The sequence below is a fragment of the Macaca nemestrina genome, chromosome 3, assembly GCF_043159975.1.
Source record: "Macaca nemestrina isolate mMacNem1 chromosome 3, mMacNem.hap1, whole genome shotgun sequence".
In the NCBI taxonomy this organism is placed as follows: Eukaryota; Metazoa; Chordata; class Mammalia; order Primates; family Cercopithecidae; genus Macaca; species Macaca nemestrina.
Window position 1 is genome coordinate 146,076,292 of NC_092127.1, and position 24,222 is coordinate 146,100,513.

At 39.7% G+C, this 24,222-nt stretch overlaps 1 protein-coding gene across 1 annotated transcript; it reads right to left on the bottom strand.

Moving 5' to 3' along the window:
- Positions 1–2,261: 2,261 nt before the first annotated feature.
- LOC105496864 (coenzyme Q2, polyprenyltransferase) lies at positions 2,262–23,443 on the bottom strand. Its single transcript, XM_011767507.3, is given in 8 exon segments — positions 2,262–2,803; positions 5,998–6,186; positions 8,262–8,395; positions 10,494–10,579; positions 12,240–12,361; positions 17,564–17,730; positions 23,027–23,299; positions 23,302–23,443. Coding segments are annotated over 8 exon segments (1,263 nt in total). The 5' UTR covers positions 23,429–23,443; the 3' UTR covers positions 2,262–2,638.
- Between the last annotated feature and the right edge of the window lie 779 nt (positions 23,444–24,222).

Consider the following 24,222-nt stretch of genomic DNA (forward strand, 5'->3'; position numbering starts at 1 on the left):
ACCAGCCCAGAGGGTGGAGGGTGTACTTTTAGTTGGAGGAAACAGTAGGGTGAGGCCAGATTATAAAAATCTGGTAGAGGTGTTAAACAATTTAGCAAAGAAATCCGGGAAGAGGGAGAGGCAGCCCTTGTGATGTGGTATATTGGGGACATTTCAATGAGTAAGACATACAAGGTCCCTCTTATCATGAAATCTCCATTCTCACAGGGGAAGACAGAACATTTTGAAATCCATGAGAAAGGTATTATGATTATCCCTGAGTGAGTCACAGAGAGGTCAGGGAACTTGCCCAAGGTCACCCAACTGATAGGTATTAAAGCAGATTCCAACCCTGGCAAGCTATGGCCATGACTGGCATTCATAACTCCTGCTCCGCTGGCACCCACCAACTGCTCTGGGAATTCAGAGGGCAGGTCAGTTAGAGCTGGAATAGTTGTATTCATTTTGTTTTTAGACCCTGTGGCTCCCATCCTATCTCCACCCCCATCATGAATTTGTGGTAGATCATTGACCACAGTTTAAAAAGTTCTTTCACATGATTTCTATTGAAAAACTCACAGTGACTTTGACGCAGAAGAGTAGGGCAAGGACCCTCCCCGCTGAACAAATTCCCAAGGCGATGCTGGTCATTTCAACTATCACAAACTCCTGCAATGCTCCTTTCAATTCTCCCAGGGACTGACACTCCTGATCTAGATGGATGACTGCTGTGTGTCTTTCCAACTCGAGTTGCAAGTCTGTGATTCTAGAGACTAATAATGTACTTGATCGTTTTTTCTTTTTTAAAATCTGTTCCTTACCCATTTATATTATTTTTTCAGTGTTTCTACTGGGAGAAGGAAGGAAAATGAAAAAGAATTAAAATAATTCAATTACGTTTAAGCAGCTTTTTGAGAATAAGCTTTTTGAGCGTATATGAACTAATGTTATGTTCTCTTGTCCCATGGATCACAAAAAAGTTGCAGGATTTTTAGTGATTTAAAAATTTGCTCTATTTTTAACTTTCATAAACTAAGGAGAATGTTGTAAAATTGAACTACATTGTACTCGCCCATCTTTAACTGGAAAGGGTTAAGATGTTTTAAGCATTTTAAAACATAGGGTCATATCTGTAAGAAAACAGAAACCAACACACTTAAACTCTGTCTATCCTGTTAAAATCAAAGTCAATCATATTTCCTCAAAAGTAGGGTACTATGTTCCTAATTCTTCTTCCCTTCAACTCACTGCTGCTATAGCAAAGTTACAGCTGCAACAACTGACCCAAGTCATTTTCAGTGACTCAGTATTTGCTGAGTAAACAGTTAATTTTTCCTATGCTTGTCAGTGCCTGGCATATGTAAGTGCTGTTAGCTGCATCATCTTCATCATCGTCGTCGTCATCACGCAATTTTATATTTACTGCTGCCTACACCCACATATACAAATGACTGTCTGCCCTATAGCCTACTGTCTATGAGAGCAATTTAAATCAAGTAAGACATATTTTAGGTTGCTAATGTTAAGAGCTGAAGAGAAAAAGAAAAAAAAAAAGCAAGGGGACAGGAAGTATGGGTGGTATATGTGAGATTTTTGAAGGTGGCTAAGAAAAGCTTCTTAGAGAAGGTGACATTTAAGAAAGGTTCTGCAGTGAAGAAGTAAGACATGATCTGGGGAGAACTTTCCAGACAAAGTGAAGAGTAAATGCAAAGGCCTTGGGGTAGGAGTCTGCCCAGCCTGATTAAGGAACAGTGAGGCCAGTGGGGCTGCAGGTGTGAGTGTGGGAAGTCAGACACGAGGCCAGATCACGGAGGGCCTGGCAGGTGGTAGGACTTTTGTTTTGTACTGAGTGACCTAGGGAGATCCTGGAGGGTTCTGGGGAGAGGAATGACATGACCTTACTTAGGTTTTAAGAGAATTACTCTGGCTTCTGTGTTGAGAACATTCTGAAGGTGAGGGTAGGTAAGGGAAAAAACAGTAAACATTTAAGTATCACTATCCTATAAACTATAATGGGATAAGATAAAAAAGATATAGACAGAAAATCAAGGTAGTCTCTGGTGACTGCCTACTTCTTTGTTCTGGTCACTGTGACTGCACATAAAAGACCAAATCTCCCAAATAAAAGTCAGGGTTGGTAAACAGTGGTACGTGTGGCTATAACAGCTAAATACTTCTATTTGCTTATTTAAATTATCCTAAAACATAAAAAAACAGAATTGGTTTCCTAAATTACAGTTTTTGGCAGTGACTAAAGGTCACAATAAAGAACAATAAGCCCCAACTTTCCACAGCAGCTTTTATTTTTCCCTTAAAAAAGAGTCCATTTTCTTATAGAGACATTCATTTACGAAAGACCCACATCAGGCTTTTTCTAAAGTGCCCAAACTTGTACAATCCTCATAACTTCAGGTGAGAATTACAATGGGCAGAAGAATGTATCAAGTAAAATACTCAAGGCCATCTCAAATCCTGAAGAGTCCCTGGTTTCTGTGACACGGGGGAATTTTGCTAGCAAATAATTGAATTAAAATCCAGGTAAATATGTTCTAAATCTTCAGGTTCTTAATTCTTTAACATATTGTATCAGATTTTATATTCAAATCTAATTATATTTTGAAAAAAAATGTTTTAATAATTCCTAGAAAAATTTCATTCATTAATTTTCTATTTTATTCTCTGTACTCTTCTTTGTTTTGTCTGTCTTCTTTTCTTTCCACAAATTCCCGAGGACAATCCCTAAAAAAACTATTAGTCCCAGTGTTCGGTTGGAGATAAATTTATTCCAACAATCCTCAGGTCTGTGGATGTCTACAGTGTAAATCTGCAAGAGAGGAATACAAAGTTGTATTAATACCTAGTCTGGACTTTGGGTCATCACAAATGAACATGTTAACACAGAGGAGGAAACAACAAATACAAAAAATACAAATACAAAAGATAAAAAATTAGCTGGGCATGGTGGCACATGCCTGTAGTCCCAGCTACTCAAGAGGCTGAGGTGGGAGGATTGCTTGAGGCCAAGAGGTCAAGGCTGCAATAAGCCGTGATCACCCTAATGCACCCTCCTAGCCTGGGTGAGAGAGTGAGACTCTATCTTAAAAACAAGAAAAAGAAAAAGAAAAATTTGCCATATTTTTCAGTTGGAATCATCCAAGCTGTTTCCTAAGAACTTTCAGTTAAGGGCTGCATGAATGCTTGTGAGGCAACCCATACTAATTTTAGTTCTAACTATTTAGAAAGTTCTTCCTTATACTAACGGATCTAAAATCCGTCTCCCTGCAACTCCTACCCTCCAGTTGTGGTTTTAGTGTCTGGAGCAGTTTCTCAACGGAGAACAAGTACCATTGGGGCAGGACAACTCTCTATGATGCAGGGTAATCTGGTGCAGCACAAGATATTGACTGTATCTGGCCATCATCCATAGAGTCACCCCTCCTAGTCTATTATGATAACCAAAAATGCCCTCCCACATTTCTAAATCTCTCCTGTTGAGGGACCTACATTTAGAGAAGGGGAGCTACAGACCTAAATCTGTTGCTAGTAATCTAGAACAAGCATACTCCTTTTTCCCCATGCTAGCCCTGCAAATAACACGAAGGAAGTCTCATGTATGTTCCTATCTTCCTTAGGCATGGGGGACTATTCTTTATTATGTGGTCTGCAGACTTACAATCATCATGATTTCCTTTATCTTTAAATACTAGAAGATAGCTATGACCGTCTCTAAACACTGTATCGAAAACTGGACAGAGAGGCCAGGCGTGGTGGCTCATGCCTGTAATCCCAGAACTTTGGGAGGCTGAGGTGGGTGGATCACTTAAGGCCAAGAGTTCGAGACCAGTCTGGCCACCATGGCTAAACCCCATCTCTACTTAAAAAAATACAAAAATTGGCTGGGCATGATGGCGTGTGCCTGTGGTCCCAGCTACTAAGGAGGCTGAGGAACAAGAATTGCTTGAAATCAGGAGGCGGTGGAGGCTGTACTGAGCCAAGATCGTACCACTTCACTCCAGCCTGGGTGACAGAGGGAAGACTCTGTTTCAAAACAAAAAACAACGACGACAACAAAAAACTGGACAGAGGACCATAAATGCAATTTAAAATATAAAGTGGGCTCCAAGTATTTCTTTTTTCTTCCTTTGAGACAGTTTCCTTCTGTCGCCCAGGCTGGAGTGCAGTGGCACCATCTTAGCTCACTGTTACCTCTGCCTCCCGGGTTCAAGTGATTCTCCTGCCTCAGCCTATCGAGTGGCTGGAATTACGGGTGCACAACACCATGCCCAGCTAAGTTTTGTATTATTAGTAGAGACAGGGTTTATCCATGTTGGCCAGGCTGATTTTGAACTGCTAACCTCAAGTGATCTGCCCACCTCGGCCTCCCAAAGTGTTGGGATTATAGGCGTGAGCCACTGTGCCTGGCTGAGTATTTCTTATAATATTTGTGATTGTCTTAATAATTTTTGCCTTCCTGTACTATTTAATATTCAGGTGTTTAAATATTAACCTATACCCATTATCCAGACCAGACAATCAAATGACAATGTCAGTCCTCATGGAACTGAGCTATGATCAAAAAGGGATGCTGAGAAATTCTGAAGGGAAAAATGGCGACATCCTGGAAAGTCACCAATTCACATTTTAGTTTTCACAGTGAGGAAAACAGTGGAGGGGACACAGCATATGGTTTATAGACATCAGATTCTGATTTCCTTCATACCATATTATGTAAGTCTTGCCTACACTGCTAGTAACTGGCAATAATCTGTATAAAATCAGTCATCTAAATATAGCTTCATGAATACCTTTTTTTTTTTTTTTTTTTTTGAGATGTTCTGTCGCCCAGGCTGGAGTACAGTGGCATGATCTCGGCTCACTGGAACCTCTGCCTCCTGGGTTCAAGCCATTCTCCTGCCTCAGCCTCCTGAGTAGCTGGGGTTGCAGGTGCCCGCCACCATGCCCAGCTAACTTTTTTATTTTTAGTAGAGATGGGGTTTTGCCATGTTCATGTTGGCCAGGCTGGTCAAACTCCTGACCTCAGGTGATCTACCATGAATACCTTTTTGATTCTGTTTAATGAAAATAACAATAACATTGATATAAAAATATAGTCAATTTATTAGCAAGCGATTTAATCAAAATTAGATTTAGTTCATTCATTTTACAAGTCAACAATGTAGATTCTCAACATAAGTTTGTGACAGGTAGGGGATGTGGTGTGGGTGAATATCCTGAAATGACAGCTTCCTGCTCTCTACTGGCAGAACTTTCACATGGTCTGCATTTCCTGTCTTATCTGGCCTTGGTCTTTATGCCAGCAGAAACCAAATTTATGAATAATTAGTCTACTAATCATCACTAGAAACCCAGTTTTTTTTTTAAAGCTTTATCTGTCAGTTTGCTTTTAGAGTAATTCAACTCAAACCACAAGCTTCAGATATTACTGAAATTTTTCCAACCATGAATTCAGAAGTAATTCCAGGAAAATCAGAGAGGAAAATTTGGATTTAGGCCTGTATTATTTTTTTTAAATAATACAGCTTGGTTGGGGTTGGTAGCTCACACTGGTGACCCCAGCACTTTTGGGAGATCAGGCAGGAAGACTGCTTGAAGCCAGGAGTTTAAGATCAGCCTGGGCAAAATCTTAAGACCCCATTTCTACAAAAAATAAAAGAAATTAGCCAGGCATGGTGGTGCATGACTGTAGTCCCAGCTACCCAGGATGCTGAGGTGGGAGGATCACTTCAGCCCAGGAGTTAGAGGTTGCAGTGAGCTGTGATTGCACCATTGTGCTCCAGCCTGGACAACCCTGTTTCAAAAAAAAGTTTAGAAATAAAATAAAATACTATAGCCAGCTTTCTTATAAGTTGAGGCCAGAGGGCAGGGGGCTCTGTTAAAGGTAGTATGAGCCAAGTAGTTAAGAAGTTCCTTGCCAGGTAAACAGAGGGCATACTGTTTAAGTAATTTTTATAATTTATACTAAGGAAGTATGAGGGACAAATAAGAAAAAGGTCAAACCTGGTGAGTCAGATGGGCTCCTACAGCACCCAGGGCAGCGTAGTAGGGAGCAGTCTGACCACTGTTCACACCCACTAGGCTCAGCGCCCCCAGCATTGCAACACTGAAGCCGCTGAGCCACAGCTTGGTGTTTTCTCCAAACCGCAGAGCCGTGGACTTAAGACCAATCAAAACATCATCTCTTTTGTCCTAATATCAGAAAGAAAAATAAACTGTTTTTTGAGATTTAGTTCACACACCATAAAATTCACATTCTGAAGTATCAGATTTAGAGTTTTTTAGTATATTCACAAGGTTGTGCAACCAATTACCACTAACTACTTTCAGAAGAAATTGTCTTTTAAAGAACATGCAGATACACCATAAGCGGTGAAAGATGACAGTAACTCAGAAACAGGCTGATCAGTAATGAATATGCAGGTCAATCAAAGTTAAATACCACTGCTAAAATCACCATCCAGCTTCATTTCTATATATCATTGTATTTGTTATAATCCTATAATGACTCTTAACTATATTTTTACAGTGTTAGGATTACAATTCAGCTCTAATTCTTCCCATAGCTCCTCTCTACCTCAGAGTTCTCAAATCTCAATAATCTCCCATACATTTTAGTTTCAATCTTGCAAAAGTCACAGATGCAGAAAAATGCTCACTTACCACCTAACCACATCCACTCATTTTCCACTTCTAGCCCAATCGATCCCTTGCCTTTTCTATCAAATCCTGTTTAGGTAGAGCTAGGTCTTGATGATATAACCACATGTAGCTGCCTGGTTTCTCCCAGTAAGTTTACTTGTAAGCATCTTCATATACTGTTGTAAATAATGATGGTCACGTGAGATCAGTGGCTGCATGCTGAACTCTCTGCACTGACCTACAGGCAGACAGCAACCTGACAGGCTTCCCTTTGGGGCCCAAATCCAAATAACAATGACTGTGGATGTTTCTGTTTTTCCTTTCATACTACAATCGCCTTCAGGGTGCAAACTGTCTGTAATTATGTGAACCACAAAAGTGCCAATGAGTATGTGGTGTTTTCCTGAAGTTGTTAATCTAATTGGAGTACCGGTATCCTAAGCACTGGTTCCAGACCTTACTGCAAAAAGTACAGGCATCTCTTCTAACCGTAAGTCAAGTTTCACTTTGGAAGTAAGGCTGATTACAGATCTGCCTTTTCAAGATACTATAAATGTAGCGGGGAATAGGGGGTTTAGTGGAAGAAAACAGGATGAAATCCAGACATATTCTTCAAGTAAATGGTTGAGAATACATAATCATATTTCAGAAAAATACTGAGAAAAACTTTTTTGAAAACTTCATAAATGCATTCTCAGAACATGTACTATCAAATCATCACACTGTATACCTTGGATGTGCATAATTTTATTTGTCAATTACTCCTCATATAAAGCTGGGGGAAGTTTATAAATGTAAAAGAAAAAAATGAGTTTTTAGAATTGAATTTATCAAAAAGGCAAAATCAAAAGCTATAAAAACGCATATAATCCTTTACGTCAATAATACCACTTCTAAAACTTTAACTGAAAAACTCCTATTCAAGAAGTATTAATGATTAGAACAATATTACTTATAATTGTGAAAACTCAAACAACTTAAGTAGTCAAAATAGAGAAACTGCTAAATTTGTTTCAATTATGGCACATCAAATTTATGGCATGTTAAATTGGGGCATAGACTATCTCATAGTCCACAGTCTTAAAGCGACAACGACAAAGAATTGGTAAAAATATAGGAAAATGTTCACTAACTACACCAAGTATAAAACTTGCATAATTCAACGATTAGAGGGACAGGAGAATGTAGTGGTTAAAAGCAGTGTCTGAACACTGGGCTTGAATCATAGTTCTGCCACCCACTAACTGTCTGACATGACAAATACTTCTTCACATGTTTCCTCTTCTGTTAAGTGAGGTTAATGTTTCAGTACTTTCCTCGAAGGCTGTTGGGGGATTAAGTTTGTAAAGTACTTAAAACAGTGCCTGGCATATAGTAAATACTACTTAATTGCTTGTAAATAAAATAAATGAGTTGAATTTTGGTAAACACATATAAACATAAAAAAATATTTTGTTGGAGCCATGGAACTGTGAATGACCTTCTTTTTAGAAAAAAAATTCTTCCTCCTTAATTTGGTTCTTAAAAAACAACAACAAATTTAAGAAAAAAGGTTTTCTCCTTAATTTGGTTCTTTAAAAACAGCAACAACTAAACCCAAGTTAAGAAAAAGATAATTTCCTTACCTGATGGGCATAAATAGTATCATATATTAGTGTCCACATAACTCCAGAAAAATAAAGAGGCAGGCAAACAGATGGATCACAGGAACCCTTGATAGCAGACCATCCAAGTAATGCTCCCCAATTAAATGTCAAGCCTACAATTAGCAAAACACAAAAAGGGGGAAAGTCTATACGTACTTTAGAATCCTAAAGGGAAGGAGTGGCATCGGAGCGCGTTCAGTGCTCCTGGGTATCAGACTCAGTGTGTGCTGCTTTCTGTGGGTTCCTTCCTTAAACCCTTTCAACCCTCGGTGGTAATTATTAGCTCCATTTTACAAAAAAGAAAACAGGCTCAGAGAGGTGAATAACTAAAGTAACAGAGCTAATAAAAAGAATAATATCCCCTAATTAAGTAAATAGTAGGTTTAAAGAGAAGATTTATCCCACCTAGTATGGTGCGTGGCACTATCAATAACAGTAGATGCTGGGATCTGACTCAAAAACCCATGTTCTTTCTGTTAGCACTCTGCCTCCCCTACCAGCTACAGAAACAAGAATATACATAGGAACACTGATTTATTCTACAAGGGCATCGTCTCTGAGGACTGTAAACAAACACCTACAGGTTGACAGCTCTCAAATCTCCACCTGCAAGCCTGATCACTCTCCTAAGCTCCAGACTGCATACTGAACTGTCTGCTGGACTTCTCTGCCTGCAAGTTGCTCATGTACCTTAAACTCAATGTGTCTCAGATACCTTTTCTCAGAAACCCCTTTTCTCCTCCTATATTACCTATTTCCACTCATGTCCCCTCCTTAACTGATTAAGTGCCTCTCCTTTGTGGTCCCGTAGCATTCCTGCCTGCCACGTTGTACTGCAATGACCTGTTGATCTGTCATCTCCATCTCCAGCTCCTTAAAGATGGTCAGTGTGTTTTAGTCATTTTTATTTTCCCAGTACCTGCTGCAATTCCTGGCACAAAGTAAATGTAGGGGTTCAATAAATGTTGGGAGTAAATATACCAGCTTCTTAATATTATCTTACAGATAGGAAATGCTTATACTGAGAATATAATTTCAAATTTAATAAACAGAACATTCAATGAGAGGATCTTAGAAAAAGATAAATATTCTACCACAACTTTCCCGCAAATCAGGCTCACATCAGTTTCCTGAGTTGCTTTTAGTTCTTTCATTTACTGAAAAAAATGATTCAAAGAACTAGAGTCATTCTAGGAATATTCTAGGAATAGAAAAGTCTGGGAATAGACGTTTTTGCAACAGATTCTGATACTGGCTTACCTAACTATCTTCCTTTTTTTTTCACCAACAAGTATGTATTCAGTACCTACACTGTGCCAAGTGCTATGCTAAATGCTGGGCCACAGTTTATTAACTGGAGACCACAGGAGGCTCTCAACATATTCTTGGTTGAATTAATGCTGTTGAAATGAGTAAGTGCCGGATTAGAATCCTACGGTAGCCCAGAAGAGACTGTCTAACTTCTTCCTGAGAGGCTTCATAGAACAGGAGCTGTCTAGGCTATCACATACACTTTAACCCTTGTTTTCCTGCCACAGAGGGCTTCCTACTCCATTCCCAAAATTCTTCAGGGCATCTAGATTAAACATTTTTTCATGACATACCGAGATTTTTAAAACAGCATTTCAGAAAGCAATGATGGCCAGGCGCGATGGTACACACCTGTAATCCCAGCACTTTGGGAAGCCAAGGCAGGCAGATCGCTTGAGTTTAGGCGTTTGAGACCAGCCTGGACAACATGGCGAAACCCTGTCTCAACAAAAAAAATACAAAAACTAGCCAGGCAGGGTTGTGAATGCCTGTAATCCTAGCTACTCAGGAGGCTGAGGTGGGAGGATCACTTGAGCTTGGGAGGTCAAGGTTGCAGTAGGCTGAGATTGTGCCACTGCATTCCAGCCTGGGCAACAGATCAAGACCCTGTCTCAGAGAAGAAGAGGGGAGAGGAGAGGGTAGGGGAGGGGAGGAGAGGGGGAGAGAGGAGAGGAAAAAATAATGATGATGATGATGATGATAACCCTAATAAACATGCAATATTTCTTAGCTAATAAAAATAGCCAACTGCTCTCCTTTAAAATGTGAAAATCTACTATTGGTTAGGAAAATCACATGACTGATTTGTCATTTCATCTTTACCTATCTACCTACCTATCTCTCCATAAAAATGTTGTTTGCAGGTATCAAAGGAAATACTTAGAGTTATTTTAAGCTCACCCAAGGCTAGTTGAGGCCAGTATGTAATTCTTTTCATTAGTGGGTAGGTGATGACGAGAAGTAAGGATCCTGCTCCCAGAGCTATACTGAAAAGAGGAAACACAATTAAAGTGATTATTACCACTATCTCTTAGAAACCACGAAATACTTTAAGACAACGACATAAGTAATACTAATTGGAAAATATATTTTATCTTAAATTATATTTTATGTAAGTTATCTTCCTAGACTTTGACTTTCCCTATTATAAAGGATGAGTAGAAAACTACTTTAAATGTTATAAAACAACCAAACAAAATAATAGCTAACACATACAGTACTTTCATGTATTAGGGACTATTCTAAGTGAATCACATTTGTTAATTCATTATAATCTTCACAATGACTCCAAAAGGCAGGTATTATAATATGAATGTTTATTCTCTTCCTTTTTGGCAGATGGGAAAACTGAAGCACAAAGAAACTAAGTAGTTTGCTAATTGTTATATAGCTAGTCATAGCAGAGCCCAGATTCAAACCTAAGATAGTCTGGCTCCAGAGTCCAACCTATCCACCACCAAATGTTAACTACCAAATGTTACTGCCTCTCTGAACTGTTTGCAAACATTAAGGCATCTAATAAACTGAGACGTCCTAACTAATAATTAGAGTCAAGATATCCCTCCTTATATGCATGATGCGGTGTTACTTTTCTAGAAAAAAGGAAACACCTGTGAAAATGTGATAAAATAAGATGTTCTTAGGACCTCAAAGTTTATCTAACACTACCCCTTCCAGAAATAACCTTCCAAAGGTATTTTCATGTAATTGATGCTATCAGGGCAAGGCATGCAAAACTAAGTCTAGTCTCTATATAAAGTAACTCTTTTTGTCTTTCTTCTCTGGCATTGAAGTACTTTGTAAATAGCAATCTGATACACAAAAGTTTCATTTTGTCTCATTTAAGAGATATAGGAATGAGTCCTCCCACTTCTTTCTTCAGTCATTGATTAGTAACACCACCCTGGGAAAGACATAGTTCTTCTTTTTGCAAAATGAGTACAATCACTTCTGCTTTAAGTCTACTTTAGAGATACTGTCAGCATAAATAAAATTATACACATATGTGTGGCTGTATACACACACATCCACGCATGCACTTAGAAAACCTATGAAATTGCTTTGTGTCACTTAGGGAAAGTAGTACAAATACTGAAGGTGGTTCAAAACAAATTAAATGTTCATTTCTTTTCTTTTTTTCTTTTTTTTTTTTTTTGAGACGGAGTCTCGCTCTGTCGCCCAGGCTGGAGTGCAGTGGCCAGATCTCAGCTCACTGCAAGCTCTGCCTCCCGGGTTTTTACGCCATTCTCTTGCCTCAGTCTCCCGAGTAGCCGGGACTACAGGCGCCCGCCACCTCGCCCTGCTAGTTTTTTGTATTTTTTAGTAGAGACGGGGTTTCACCGTGTTAGCCAGGATGGTCTCGAACTCCTGACCTCGTGATCCGCCCGTCTCGGCCTCCCAAAGTGCTGGGATTACAGGCTTGAGCCACCGCGCCCGGCCAAATGTTCATTTCTTAACTCCTTTGGCTGAAAGCATTCTTGAAGCAGATTTAAAAATGTGTGGTGAGTTACTTACACTTGCTAACTTACAGTTGCTTGATAAGTAGCAAATGAACAACTTTGTGATAAAGATATTTCATTTTATTCCTACTTTCTCCATTTCAAAGGAGAGGTTTTATACATGATGTGGGAAACATGTTTAATATACCTGTAGTAATTCAGACACAGAAGAACACCCAGTGCCAAGGTTAGCTGTCCCCCAAGAAAAACAAAGGACTGAAAAGTTGAAATGTCTCCAGCGGCTATTGGACGACTGGCTGTTCTTGTAACCTTAAAACATAAAAACAGATACCTGAACTTCATGTAATGACTCAATCATTTACTTAAACATTTAGTGAAGAGACTGGCCCATGGTGGGCACAAATATGAATGAAGAGAGAAATCAACATTTTAAGTACTGGCAGGAATCAAAACTTCATATTTAAAACAGCTTTGAAAAGAACTAAAAATTCCCACCACTAATTCTCTTTTCTCCCATCCCCATCTCTAAACAAACAAAGGAAATTCCTGGCTGGGTGCAGTGTGGCTCAAGCCTGTAATCCCAGCACTTTGGGAGGCTGAGGTGGGAGGACTGTTTGAGGCCATGAGTGCAAGACCAGCCTAGGCAACATAGGGAGGTGCTGTCTCTACAAAATAAAATAAAATAAAATAAAATAAATAAAATTAGCCAGGTATGGTGATGTATGCCTATAGCCCCAGCTATTGGGGAGGCTGAGGCAGGAGGATTGCTTGAGCCTAGGAGCTTGAAACTGCAGTGAGTCATGATCGCACCAAGCTCTCCAGCATGGGTGACACAGCAAGACCCTGTGTCAAATAAATAAATAAATAAATAAAAGACAAAGCAACTTCCTTATCAGCTATTTAGCTATAACATGTTCAATTTCCACAGAGAAAGCCTAAAATATTTACGAACTGGCACAATCTCAGCTCACTGCAACCTCTGCCTCCCAGGTTCAAGCGATTCTCCTGTCTCAGCTTCCAAGTAGCTGGGATTACAGGCATCCACCACCATGCCCGGCTAATTTTTTGTATTTTTAGTAAAGACAAGGTTTCATCATATTGGCCAAGCTGGTTTCGAACTCCTGACCTCAAGTGATCCGCCTGCCTCGGCCTCCCAAAGTGGTAGGATTGTAAGCATGAGCCATGGCGTCCAGCCCTTTTAATCTTCTTAACAGGGTCCTTAACAGATAAAAACTTGTTGATGAAGTGCAAATTCAATTTTTCCTCTTATGGTTGTGCTTTTCGTATTTCTCACAGCTTTCAAGATTTTAAAATTTTCTTTAGTTTTCAGAAGTTTGATTATAATGTATTGAGGTGAGGATTCTGTGTGTTTATCGTGTCTGGAGGTTGCTCACCTTCTTAAATATGTAGGCTTAAGTCTTTTGCTAAATTTGGGGCTTTTACAGCCAATATTTCTTCAATCATTTTTCAGCCCCAACCCCTTTCTCCTACTTTTCCAAGACTCATGAAACGAATATTAGATCATTTGTTATAGTCCAAAGGTCTTCAATTTTTCAGTCTATTTTCTGTTTTCCAGATGGTGTCATTTCTATTATTCTATCTCCAGTTCACTGATTCCTTCCTCTGTCCCCTCCATTCTGCTGTCGGGCCCATCCACTGAATTATTATTACAATTATTATTATCTTTCAGTTATAAAATTTCCATTTGGTTCTCCTTTATATTTTCTATTTCTTTGCTGAGAGGTGGTATTTTTCATTTGTTTCAAGCATGTTTGTAATTGCTCACTGAAGCATATTTATGACTGCTGCTTTAAAAATCTTTCTAAGAAATCCTAACATCTTTGCCATCTCAGTGTTGTTCATCTGCTGATTGTCTTTTTTTCACTCAAGTTGAGATTTTCCTAGTTCTTGGTATGACAAATGATTCTTAACTGAAATCTGGACATTTAAGTATTATGTCATGAGACTATGAATCTTATTTAAACCTTTCATTTCAGTTGACTTTTTTTGACACTGCTCTGGCAAAAGAAGGGGGTGGGAGATGCTGCCTAATTGCTACCAGCTGGGGTTACAAGTTCAAGTTCCCAATCTGGTTTCCACAGGTCCCTGCCCAGTAGGCTTTTTATTTTTATTTTTTTCCTGTCTGTGCCCAATGACATTTCCAGATTTCTGGCTTCTTCAGTTCCAAGTCTGGGATATATGAAGAAAAACAAAATCTAGGAAATTCTTTGGGTACTGAGGTCCCTGGCCAGTCTGCCACCTTTTCTCCACAGTCCTCTTATGTTTTTTTTATGTATAATGTCCAGGGGTTTTAGTCATACTTAGTGGAAAGAATAGGAAAAATACATCTATTCCATCTAGTCCATCTTCCTGGAAGCAGAAGTCAGAATCTGTGTAATTAGTTTTAACTCTAGTCAAAAGTGTGGGATGTAAACGTTTAGGGGAGAGTCTGTCTACTAAATAAGATAAAGCAATTTAGAATTTTGCAGTTTGGCTTCAAATACTTAATCTCAGATGTTCACTTATGTAAACAGACCCAGGCTTCATAAACTGTTAGTAATTTATGGCACTATTTTTCATTTTCTGGAAGGCTTATACTAAGCTAGAAATTTTTTTAAGTGATGAACTACTATTAACATGTTCAAGAGTTATCTTGAAGTGATATATGCCAGAAGCCTCATTCATAGAGTGTACAGAATAAAAACTGACCGGGATGTGTGGACCTCCAAATCAAGAAAGTGTGTATCTCATGTTTGTTGGTTTCTTGTATGTCTTCTTTTGAAAAATGTCTGTTCATGTGCATTGCCTACTTTTTAATGGGGTTATTTTTTTCTTGTTGTTTGAGCTCCTTGTAGATTCTAGACATTAGCCCTTTGTTGGATGCATTGTTTGTAAATATTTTCTCCCATTCTGTAGGTGGTCTGTTTACTCTGCTGATTATTTCTTTTGCTATGCAGAAGCTTTTTAGTTTAATTAAGTCTATTTGTCTATTTTTGTTTCTGTTGTGTTTCCTTTTGGGGACTTAGTCAGATATCACTAATCATCAGAGAAATACAAATTAAAACCACAATGAGATACCATCTTCTATGCCAGTCAGAATGGCTATTATTAGAAAGTCAAAAAACAGACATTGGTGGGGATGTGGAGAAAGGGGAACACTTATAAATGGTTGGTGGGGCTGTAAATTAGTACAATCTCTATGGAAAAAAGCATGAAGATTTCTCAAGAACTAAAAACAGAACAACTAATTCAACAATCCCACTAGTGGGTATCGACCCAAAGGAAAAGAAATCATTTTGCCAAAAAGACACCTGCACTCGTACATTTATGACAGCATTATTCACAATAGCAAAGTCGTGGAATCAACCAAAGTGTCCATCAATGGATGACTAGATTAAAAAATGTGGTATATATACACCGTGGAATACAAGGCCATAAAAAAGAATAAAATCATGTCATTTGTAAAAGCAACATGGATAGAACTGGAGGCTATTATTATTAGTGAAATGACTCAGAAACAAAGTCAAAACCACATGTTCTCACTTATAAGTGGGAGTTAAACAACGGGTAGACAGAAACATACAGAGTGGAATAATAGACACTGGAGACTCCAAAAGGTGGGAGGGTGGGAGGGAAGCAGAGGATGAAATACTACCCATTAGGTCATACTACATATGGGTACACTAAAAGCCCAGACTTCACCACTACACACTATATCCATGTAACCCAACTGTAACTGTACCCCTAAATCCATCAAAACAAAAACATTTTTAAAGAAAAAGAAAAAAGGACAGTGTGCATCTCCTGGCAAATTAAGGCATCCCAATTGTGTCAGAGAAATGCTTTACCATACAGCTCCTGCCACTCTTCTACTACACCCCATATCCTCCAGCCACACGCAGACCATGTAGTTGCTGTTATCAAACAAATACTCATCTCACAGCCATGCCTCTGGACCTGCTGTTCCCTCTGTCTAGAGAAACCTTCACCCTCTAGCCCACTCTTTTTTGCCATCCTATTCTTTTAGAGTTCAAAGGTCACCCCTGCCTAGAAAGTTATCTCTAATCCTCTCCCTTAGGTTGAGGTAAGTGGTCTTCAGCGAGTTCCCTGGTGAATACTATTCTCAAAAGACTTTTGCTGTATTATAATTACTAAACCCTGAATGTCAGGAATGTTGTATTTCATCAATGCAATCCTAGAACCTGCCACTGGGTCTTCCACATAGCAAGTACCCAATAAATGCTTTTGAATTAAAAAATATATTAATGGCCAGGCGCGGTGGCTCATACCTGTAATCTCAGCACTTTGGGAGGCCGAGGCAGATGGATCACTTGAGGTCGGGAGTTCGAGACCAGCCTGACCAACATGGAGAAACACCATCTCTACTAAAAATACAAAAATTAGCTGGGCATGGTGGTGCATGCCTGAAATCCCAGCGAGTCAGGAGGCTGGGGCAGGAGAATCGCTTAAACCTGGGAGGCGGAGGTTGTGGTGAGCCGAGATCACACCACTGCACTCCAGGCCTGGGCAACAAGAGTGAAACTCCGTCTCAAATACACACACACACACACACACACACACACGTAACACTATTCTATTAACGAAAAATTATTATAGGTATGCCTTGCTTAAGGAAAAATCAGACTACATAAAAGGCAAACTAGGAGTGATTATTAACTTTATATAAGTTTATGTAAGATTATTCACTTTTTATAATTCAATGTGGGTTTCTTTTAAAATCAAATTTCAATTGATTATTTACTCAAGCATTTAATGATCTTGTACTAATTATGGCATACTTGCTAAGATAAAAAGGCAAATAAGATGGCCCCTTTCCTTGAGAAAATAACTATTGAAGAACAAGGAAATAATTATACACATGCATTAGAATAGGTACAAAAAAAATCCAGAGAAAAATAATGCACCAAACTCTTAACAGAAGTTTTCTCTAGGGGATAAGAGGAGGAGATAAGGACAACTTGCACTTTTCCTTGGTTGCAATTCTATATTGTCTACATTTTTCAGAACAAGCATGTATTATTTTTCTAAGGAGAAAAAATGGGTAAAGTTATGTTTTTAAAAGAAACAATTATAGGAAACGCTAACAAGGGCTGCCTTGATTCACTTGATTTATGTAAGAATAGTTAGGGCTCTAAAATACATCTCAAAGGAAGGGATGACAGATCTTTGGACACTTGAAGGTTCAGGATGGATTTTTCACTTTCACTCCTAACCTTTAACTCCCTCATCCTCAGTCTTCCAAATTCTCAATTCACTTTATAATAATAAAGTACACACCTTGCCCCTGGGGCTACTCTTGTGTTGAGAAAGGAAGTATTGTACTCTGCACTTTGCAATACCAGCTATTCAACTGATCCTGGCACTTTCTATGCTGGATTTCTGTAGTCACTGAATGATCTTGTTGCTTTATATGGCATTCAAAAGCGATACCACTATGTTATTCTGCAGAATTGAGAAGAGCCTCTCTATTCCTTTTCAGGATGAAATTACCTTTTTATCATAGTCCTGGTCCCACATATCATTAATAGTACAGCCTGCTCCACGCATCAGAATAGCTCCAGTGCCAAAGAGGGAGAGCATGTACCAATCTGGAAAACAACCTGGTTCAGCTGCCAAACCAATGCTCCAGGTACATGGTAAATACAGCAGCCAGGTTCCTAAGCAAAAATAAAAAGACAAAAAAGGTATACATTTAAGTCAGTTAACTGTCTTCATTTGTTTAAACACCACATACCAAAGAAATACAGACACTATAAGTAAAAAAAAAAAACAAAAAAAAGACAAAACTGAGAGAATAAATTTGCAACTCAAATCACAAAGGACTCCTTACTATGCAGAATGCAGAGAAGAAAGAGATCAACAGTTCAATTAAAAACTAGACAAAACACATAATAAAAATTCACATAAAAAATACAAATGGCTCTTATACGTATGAAAAGATACTCAACTTTGAGAACCACATGAAAACTACATTGAGATAAAAATGTTCACCTATCAATGGCAAAACCCAATGTCTGACAACGCACTCGAAGGAGTTGAACACTCTTATGTATTTCTAATGAGGTTACAAAATGGCCCTACCTTTGTGAAGGACAACTTAAAAATTGTTTATTGTGTGTTTATACATGTATATAAATATATATATGTACCTACATATAAAACATTCATACACGAATGTTAATATGCTCACAGACCATGTCGGGAAGAACACACCAGAAACAGATAATAATGGTTGCTTCTAGGGAGGGGAACTGTGTGGACAGGAGACAGGGGTAAGAGACTTGCCTTTCACTCTACACCCTAGCACCTTCTGAATATTGTATCATATACACACATTACCTACTCAAAAAAGTTAGCAAAAATTTCCTTTACTATTGTTAGTACAATACACTAAGATGGTCTAGTTTAATTTTTATCTTTTTTTTGAGACAGCATCTCACTCTGTCACCCAAGCCAGAGTGCAATGGCATAATTGTAGCTCACTGTGGCTTCAAACTCCTGGGCTCAAGTGATCCTCCTGCCTCTGCCTCCCAAGTAGCTAGAACTACAGGTGCAAGCCACCACGCCCAGGTAATTATGTTGCTCAGGCTAGTCCCAAACTCTTGGCCTCAAGTAATCTTCCCACCTTAGCCTCCCAAAGTGCTGGGATTATAAGTGTTAGATTTTTTGTTATTTTGAACTGAGTACTTTGCAGCCACAAGTACAAATGGGGTTAGTTCTTAGTACTTAACCAATAAACTAGATGAAATTAAGACAAAAACAAATAGATTATATAAAAGACTTCAAATATGAACTTTAATATTCTACTTCTAAAAGAAAGTCTTTCAACTGATGTTTGGATATGCTGCCTATTAGATACATTCTGAGCTTTCCTTCCCTACGGAGGGATACAAGAGAAAAGGGATTTGGGGCTAAAGAAAGTTCAGATCCTGAAGCAAAAATGGTCAAATGACCAAAGTCTCTGGAATCATGTTTAAGCTTCACTAGGTTTAAGCTGTATTCATTTACACATATTGATGAAGCATATACTCTGTGCCAGAACTGTGCTAAGAACTGGGAATACAATGGTGGCTAAGACAGAGGTGGCTTCTGCCTTCATGCAGCTCATAAATCAAAAGGAAGAAATGCAGTTAAATAAGCAATAACAATAAAAGATCAATCCAACAACAGGACAAGAACAGGGTCCTTCAAAGGCATAAAACAAAGCGTCCAAGTTAGTTAGCTAGTTTTGGGAGGCGGTAGAGAGGAATCAGAGTGTCTTTTCCAAAGGGGATTTACATTTCCACAACAGAAAAAAAAGTTAAGGAGAAGCCTCAAGCTAACACCTTGAGAAATGGCCAGTCCAGACCTAAATTCAGGTTGTCCTGGACAGACTCATACTTGGTACACCCCACAGTAACAATGGTTAACATTTACGGAGTGTTCATGAAGCGTCAGGCAGTGTTCTAAATGCTTTATATGTCTAAACGTATTTAATCTTCAATGACATCTTTATATTAAACTTAATTATTTATTTATATATTTATATTAGAGATAGGGTCTGGCTCTGGTGCTGAGGCTGGAGTGCAGTAACAAGATCATAGTTCACTACAGCTTCTGACTCCTAGGCTCAAGCAATACTTCCGCCTCAGCCTCCCAAGTAACAACCTTACATAGTAGGTATTGTTAATAACCCTATCTTACAGATGAGGAAACAGATAAACAGAGTGGTTTAAGTAAAACATAGTAGATGTAACTACTTTCTTTACCCTGGAGCTCTGAGTATAGTTCACAAGGGACAGAGGAATAGCTGATCCTATCCTCCTAGGCTAGAGAAGAAAGAATACCACTTCACAGCTATTATTTCCTGGTACAATTAGAACTAAAGGTTCCACTAAAAAGAAAAAAATTCTAGACAGAAAGATGTGTAACCACCTATAGTGTTTTCTATCAGGAACAAAACTTGCTTGGCCAAAAATCTGTATTAAAAGTACCATATTCACTTACTGATAGGAATCTGCAGAGCTCCCCTACAGATGACATGGGTTCCTACAGTGAAGGGGAAAATAAGACTTCTCAGTTCTATGTCTGCCACTTGTAAGTTGAGTGACACTAGACAGTAAAGTATCTTAAGGCTTAAGTCTTCATTTCATCTGTAAATGAGGGAAGAGAACAGCTACCTCAAAGAGTCGTTATGAGCTGACAATATTAATGATGATGTTATAACAATAACAACAGATACATGGCCCTTATTGTACCAGGTGGTTTCAAAGAACACTTTTGACTCTCACAACAAGCCTATGAGATAGGCACTATTTTTATTACAACCATTTTACAAGTACAGAAACTGATGCGGAGAGGGAGTAATTGTGCCCAGGACCACACAGGTAAAAAGTGGCCAAGGTGGTATTCCAACCCAGATGGTCTGGCTGCAGTCTGTGTCCTAAGTCCAGCGCTGTCACTCTGTACACCCTAAATCTCTCCATACACTTCAGTTTCACCTGTTCTTTTGTCCCTACTGATTCTTCGCAACATTTTTTTGTCTTCCATATGACACTTTCATTCCCCACACTTTTCTGTGAAGAAAGATGCAGAGGTAGCACAGACAAGAGACAAGTACATTGCAAAAAGAAATGTTTCTTGTAGAAAAAAAAAAACTCTATGGGAGATGAAATAAAATGAGCAAGTTCTGAGGGGTGATGAGCAGATCAAAGACAGATGATCTTTAAGACATCATCACCCATAAATGTGGTAAAACAAAAAATTACACTTCCAATTTGGTGGAAAGAGTGCCACCTGCTGAAACTTTCCGGAATAAGGTAGTTTGGCCCATTTGAAAGAAACCATTGCCTTCTCAAAAACAATGAAACCTGCTATTGATCAACGAAGATAACAAGCTAAAACTTCAATAAAGTAAAACAATGAACATACAATTACCCCACAAAATAAGAATTTAAATAAAGAATTATCAAACCTGGAATTCTATTCCTGTCAATTATTGTTCCTGGCATGTGTTAGGGGTTCAAATGAATTCTAACATTGTACTATGTAGTTTTCTGAAAAATCCTGTAATGATCACCTTATTTAGAACCAAACCATGCAGGCTAGTATCTTCCTAACATATACAATCTGTAAGTACAATATTCTCCAATCCCCACTTCTAAGATAATAATGGCTGTTTCTTCAGCACATATTATGACAGGCACTGTTCTAAGCACTTAACATATATTAATGAATTTTCATGACCTCACAAAGTCCACATTATCATTAATAGTATCTTCATTTTACAGATGATAAATGGATGCCCAGAGAGGTGAAGTAATTTAACCAAGGTCCCTAGATAAGCAGGGTGGAGGTTCACATCCAAGAGGTCTGGCGCCAGAGTTTTGTTCATAACCCCTTTGTTGCCTCCTGTTACACGGCGGAAGGTCCAGCCACTAAGATAGAAGCCAGAGGTTTAACTGGGGAAATGGGAATAATGGCAGATGTTCATCTATAAGCCTACACTGCCACTCCATGCCACAGACTCCAAGAACAGAATTATAGTCAGGCTTCAGATTGGAACTGGGCTTGGAAATGTATGCCTCTCAACATGAATCTCCCCAAAATGCATGGGGGTCATACACAGCCTCCCAATGATGTCAGGGCTGTCCCTATCATTCAATGGGCTTTTATGTTTTAATAGCTGACTGTTATAACTTAGTGCTCTAATCCCAAATAGGTCGTGCATAAATCTAGAATACCAAAAGCAAGGCCTAATTTGGGTCTTGTATGGGCAAAAGTGGAGTGAATGTACCTAGGCCTTTGAATACATCCCCATACACTGCAATAGCAAATGTCATCATCTAGATTGGCTGGAGTTCATCCTCCACTTCTCCCTCCACGTTATCCAGCTTCTTCAGACCCGTTCTTGTCTAGTCTCGTTTCCCATTTTCCACACCCACTTGGTGTTCCAGGTCAGGCTTATAATCGTAGTGTTCTAACACCCCATCCTTGGTTCTTTGCAAAAACACTTCTCGCACTAAGATCTCTTCTCTCCTTTGCAAAATCAACTTGTCCCTTGGAGTATAATTTCTTCTTGAAACTTTCCAGCAAGGGACCCACAGCAATTTCTCTTTTTCCCTGTAGCACTTGCTATCTGTACCACTCATATTTGATCCGTATTTTCCTAGCTCACCAAATAGTCTTTTTCAACTAGACCAGAGTTCCTTGAAAGCAAGGAGTTTCCATAGCTCTTTCTATCTCTATGGCCGGACAATGTAGTAGGAACTTATTAATTCACTTAACACTACTTGAGTAGCCAATCAACCAATAAGAGCATAAGGTTAGTGGTGCTATTAAGAAAAATTGTGGATAAAGCGATAGAAAGTGAGGTTGGTAGGTGTTAATTAAAATAGGAAAGTCAGGGAAATCTTCCTGTCGGGGGCGATTGTGAGCTGACAGGCAGTCCGTAAGCGCTGTCTCTGCTGCGTTCAAATGAATTAAATCTTTGCCTTATGGGTGACACAGGCAAAAGAGCTCCGACTCAGTATCAAAACACAGAGTTCTTCTAGTCTGGCTCTGACGAGGAGCCTTAGTTTCCTCAGCGTCTTAACTGTCTTAATTATTGTCTTTGTGGGTCTTACAAGATTGCGGGGAGGATCAAACATTCTAATAAATAAATGAGGGCCACGAGAACGGAACCTTCCGCTTGAGTCACCATTTAAACAAGTATTTGTGGAAAGAGAATTATCTTGCCCGCTTCAGGTGCTCAGGATGCAGACAGACGTGAAACTGTCGAGTCCTTTAGGAGACTGTCCAGACTGCGTGTCCCGAAGCGACTCGCCCCTGGGCGCACGGCAGTCGGCAGCCAAGCCCAAGCTTTCATGCTCTCATTTCCATCACTTCCGGGCCGGCCGCCGCGGACAGCTCCGCGGAGCGGAGTCGGAGGCTGCTACTTGCAAATTCCCGGGCTGCCCGCCCGCCCGCACTCACCAATGGGTTTGTCCAACCGCATGAGGCGCAAGTACGGCTGCAGGGGGCGGGGCGCGGAGTTCACCACCGCCGCCGCGGACAGGCTGAGCTGGCGCCCGCGCGGCCCGGGACAGGCGGAGGGCTGCAAGTCACCACCGTGGGGCGCGCCAGTCGCACGCGCCAGGGCGGAGGAGCGGCCCCGCCAGCCCGGCAGCGACGCCAGTGCCACAGACCACAGGCCCCGCGCGAACCCCGCGGCTCGCGAGCCCAGCATGGCGCTGGGGAGGCCGGGAGAGCTCGGATTGACGTCATTCCCCAGCGGGCATGCGCAGTGGCATCCGCAGGATGCAATCCAAGTCTGCCAGGCTGGGCGGCGGCGTGGACTGAAGCTTTCCTCATCCTTACTTGAGAAAAAGGGGTCATCGTGGTCGCTTACTGTAAAGGAGGAATACTTAATGTAAAAGGAATTCCTGTTGGCAAAAGGCAAAAAAATTACGACAAATGTAGTTGTAATTTTTTACAACTCGATCTCCATTGACTTTGTGATTCTGTTATCGGGCAACACTAAAACAGGGGTCTCTGAGGAAACAAACAAAAAATAGAATCGGGCAACACCTTATTCCATAAAATAGAATAAGTGTTCCAAAGAGTCGAGCGGAGGAAGTTGGCTTTATAGACAGAAAAAGGGCTGAAGAAAGCAGAAGCGAAGAACAAAAAGCGTATTGGTCACTTCAAATTACTTTCACTGCGAGGAGGGGACAGGGAAACAACAGTAGAGAAGTAACTGATTGGTTAACAACAGGTTACTCCAGGTTAAGGACTAAAACAGGAAACTTAATTGTCATGACGATTGCATTTTGAAACGGCCTGGTTGGAAAATTGGCTGTTGTCTCTCTTTCCTGACTTCTCAGAATGTCAGATGCAACTTAGTTTTAGTTTGGTGACTTGGAACTTTAGCATGGGTGACTCTTGATTCTTAGTCTGATCTGTTGAGACCTAGTGCAGGAACTTAGTTCAAAACAATGGCCCCCTATAATTTAACACTATTATTAGCTTTCTCCATAAAATGAAAAGGATAGTGTTTATACATATGAAACAGTTGTACCAAGAAAAAAAAAAAGCTTTGAAAAACGTACTGAATCCAAAAGAATTTGCATACACGTTTAGCCATTTTAAAACAAAAAGGGCACCAAGTGGCCACATACAAGACTGTTAAT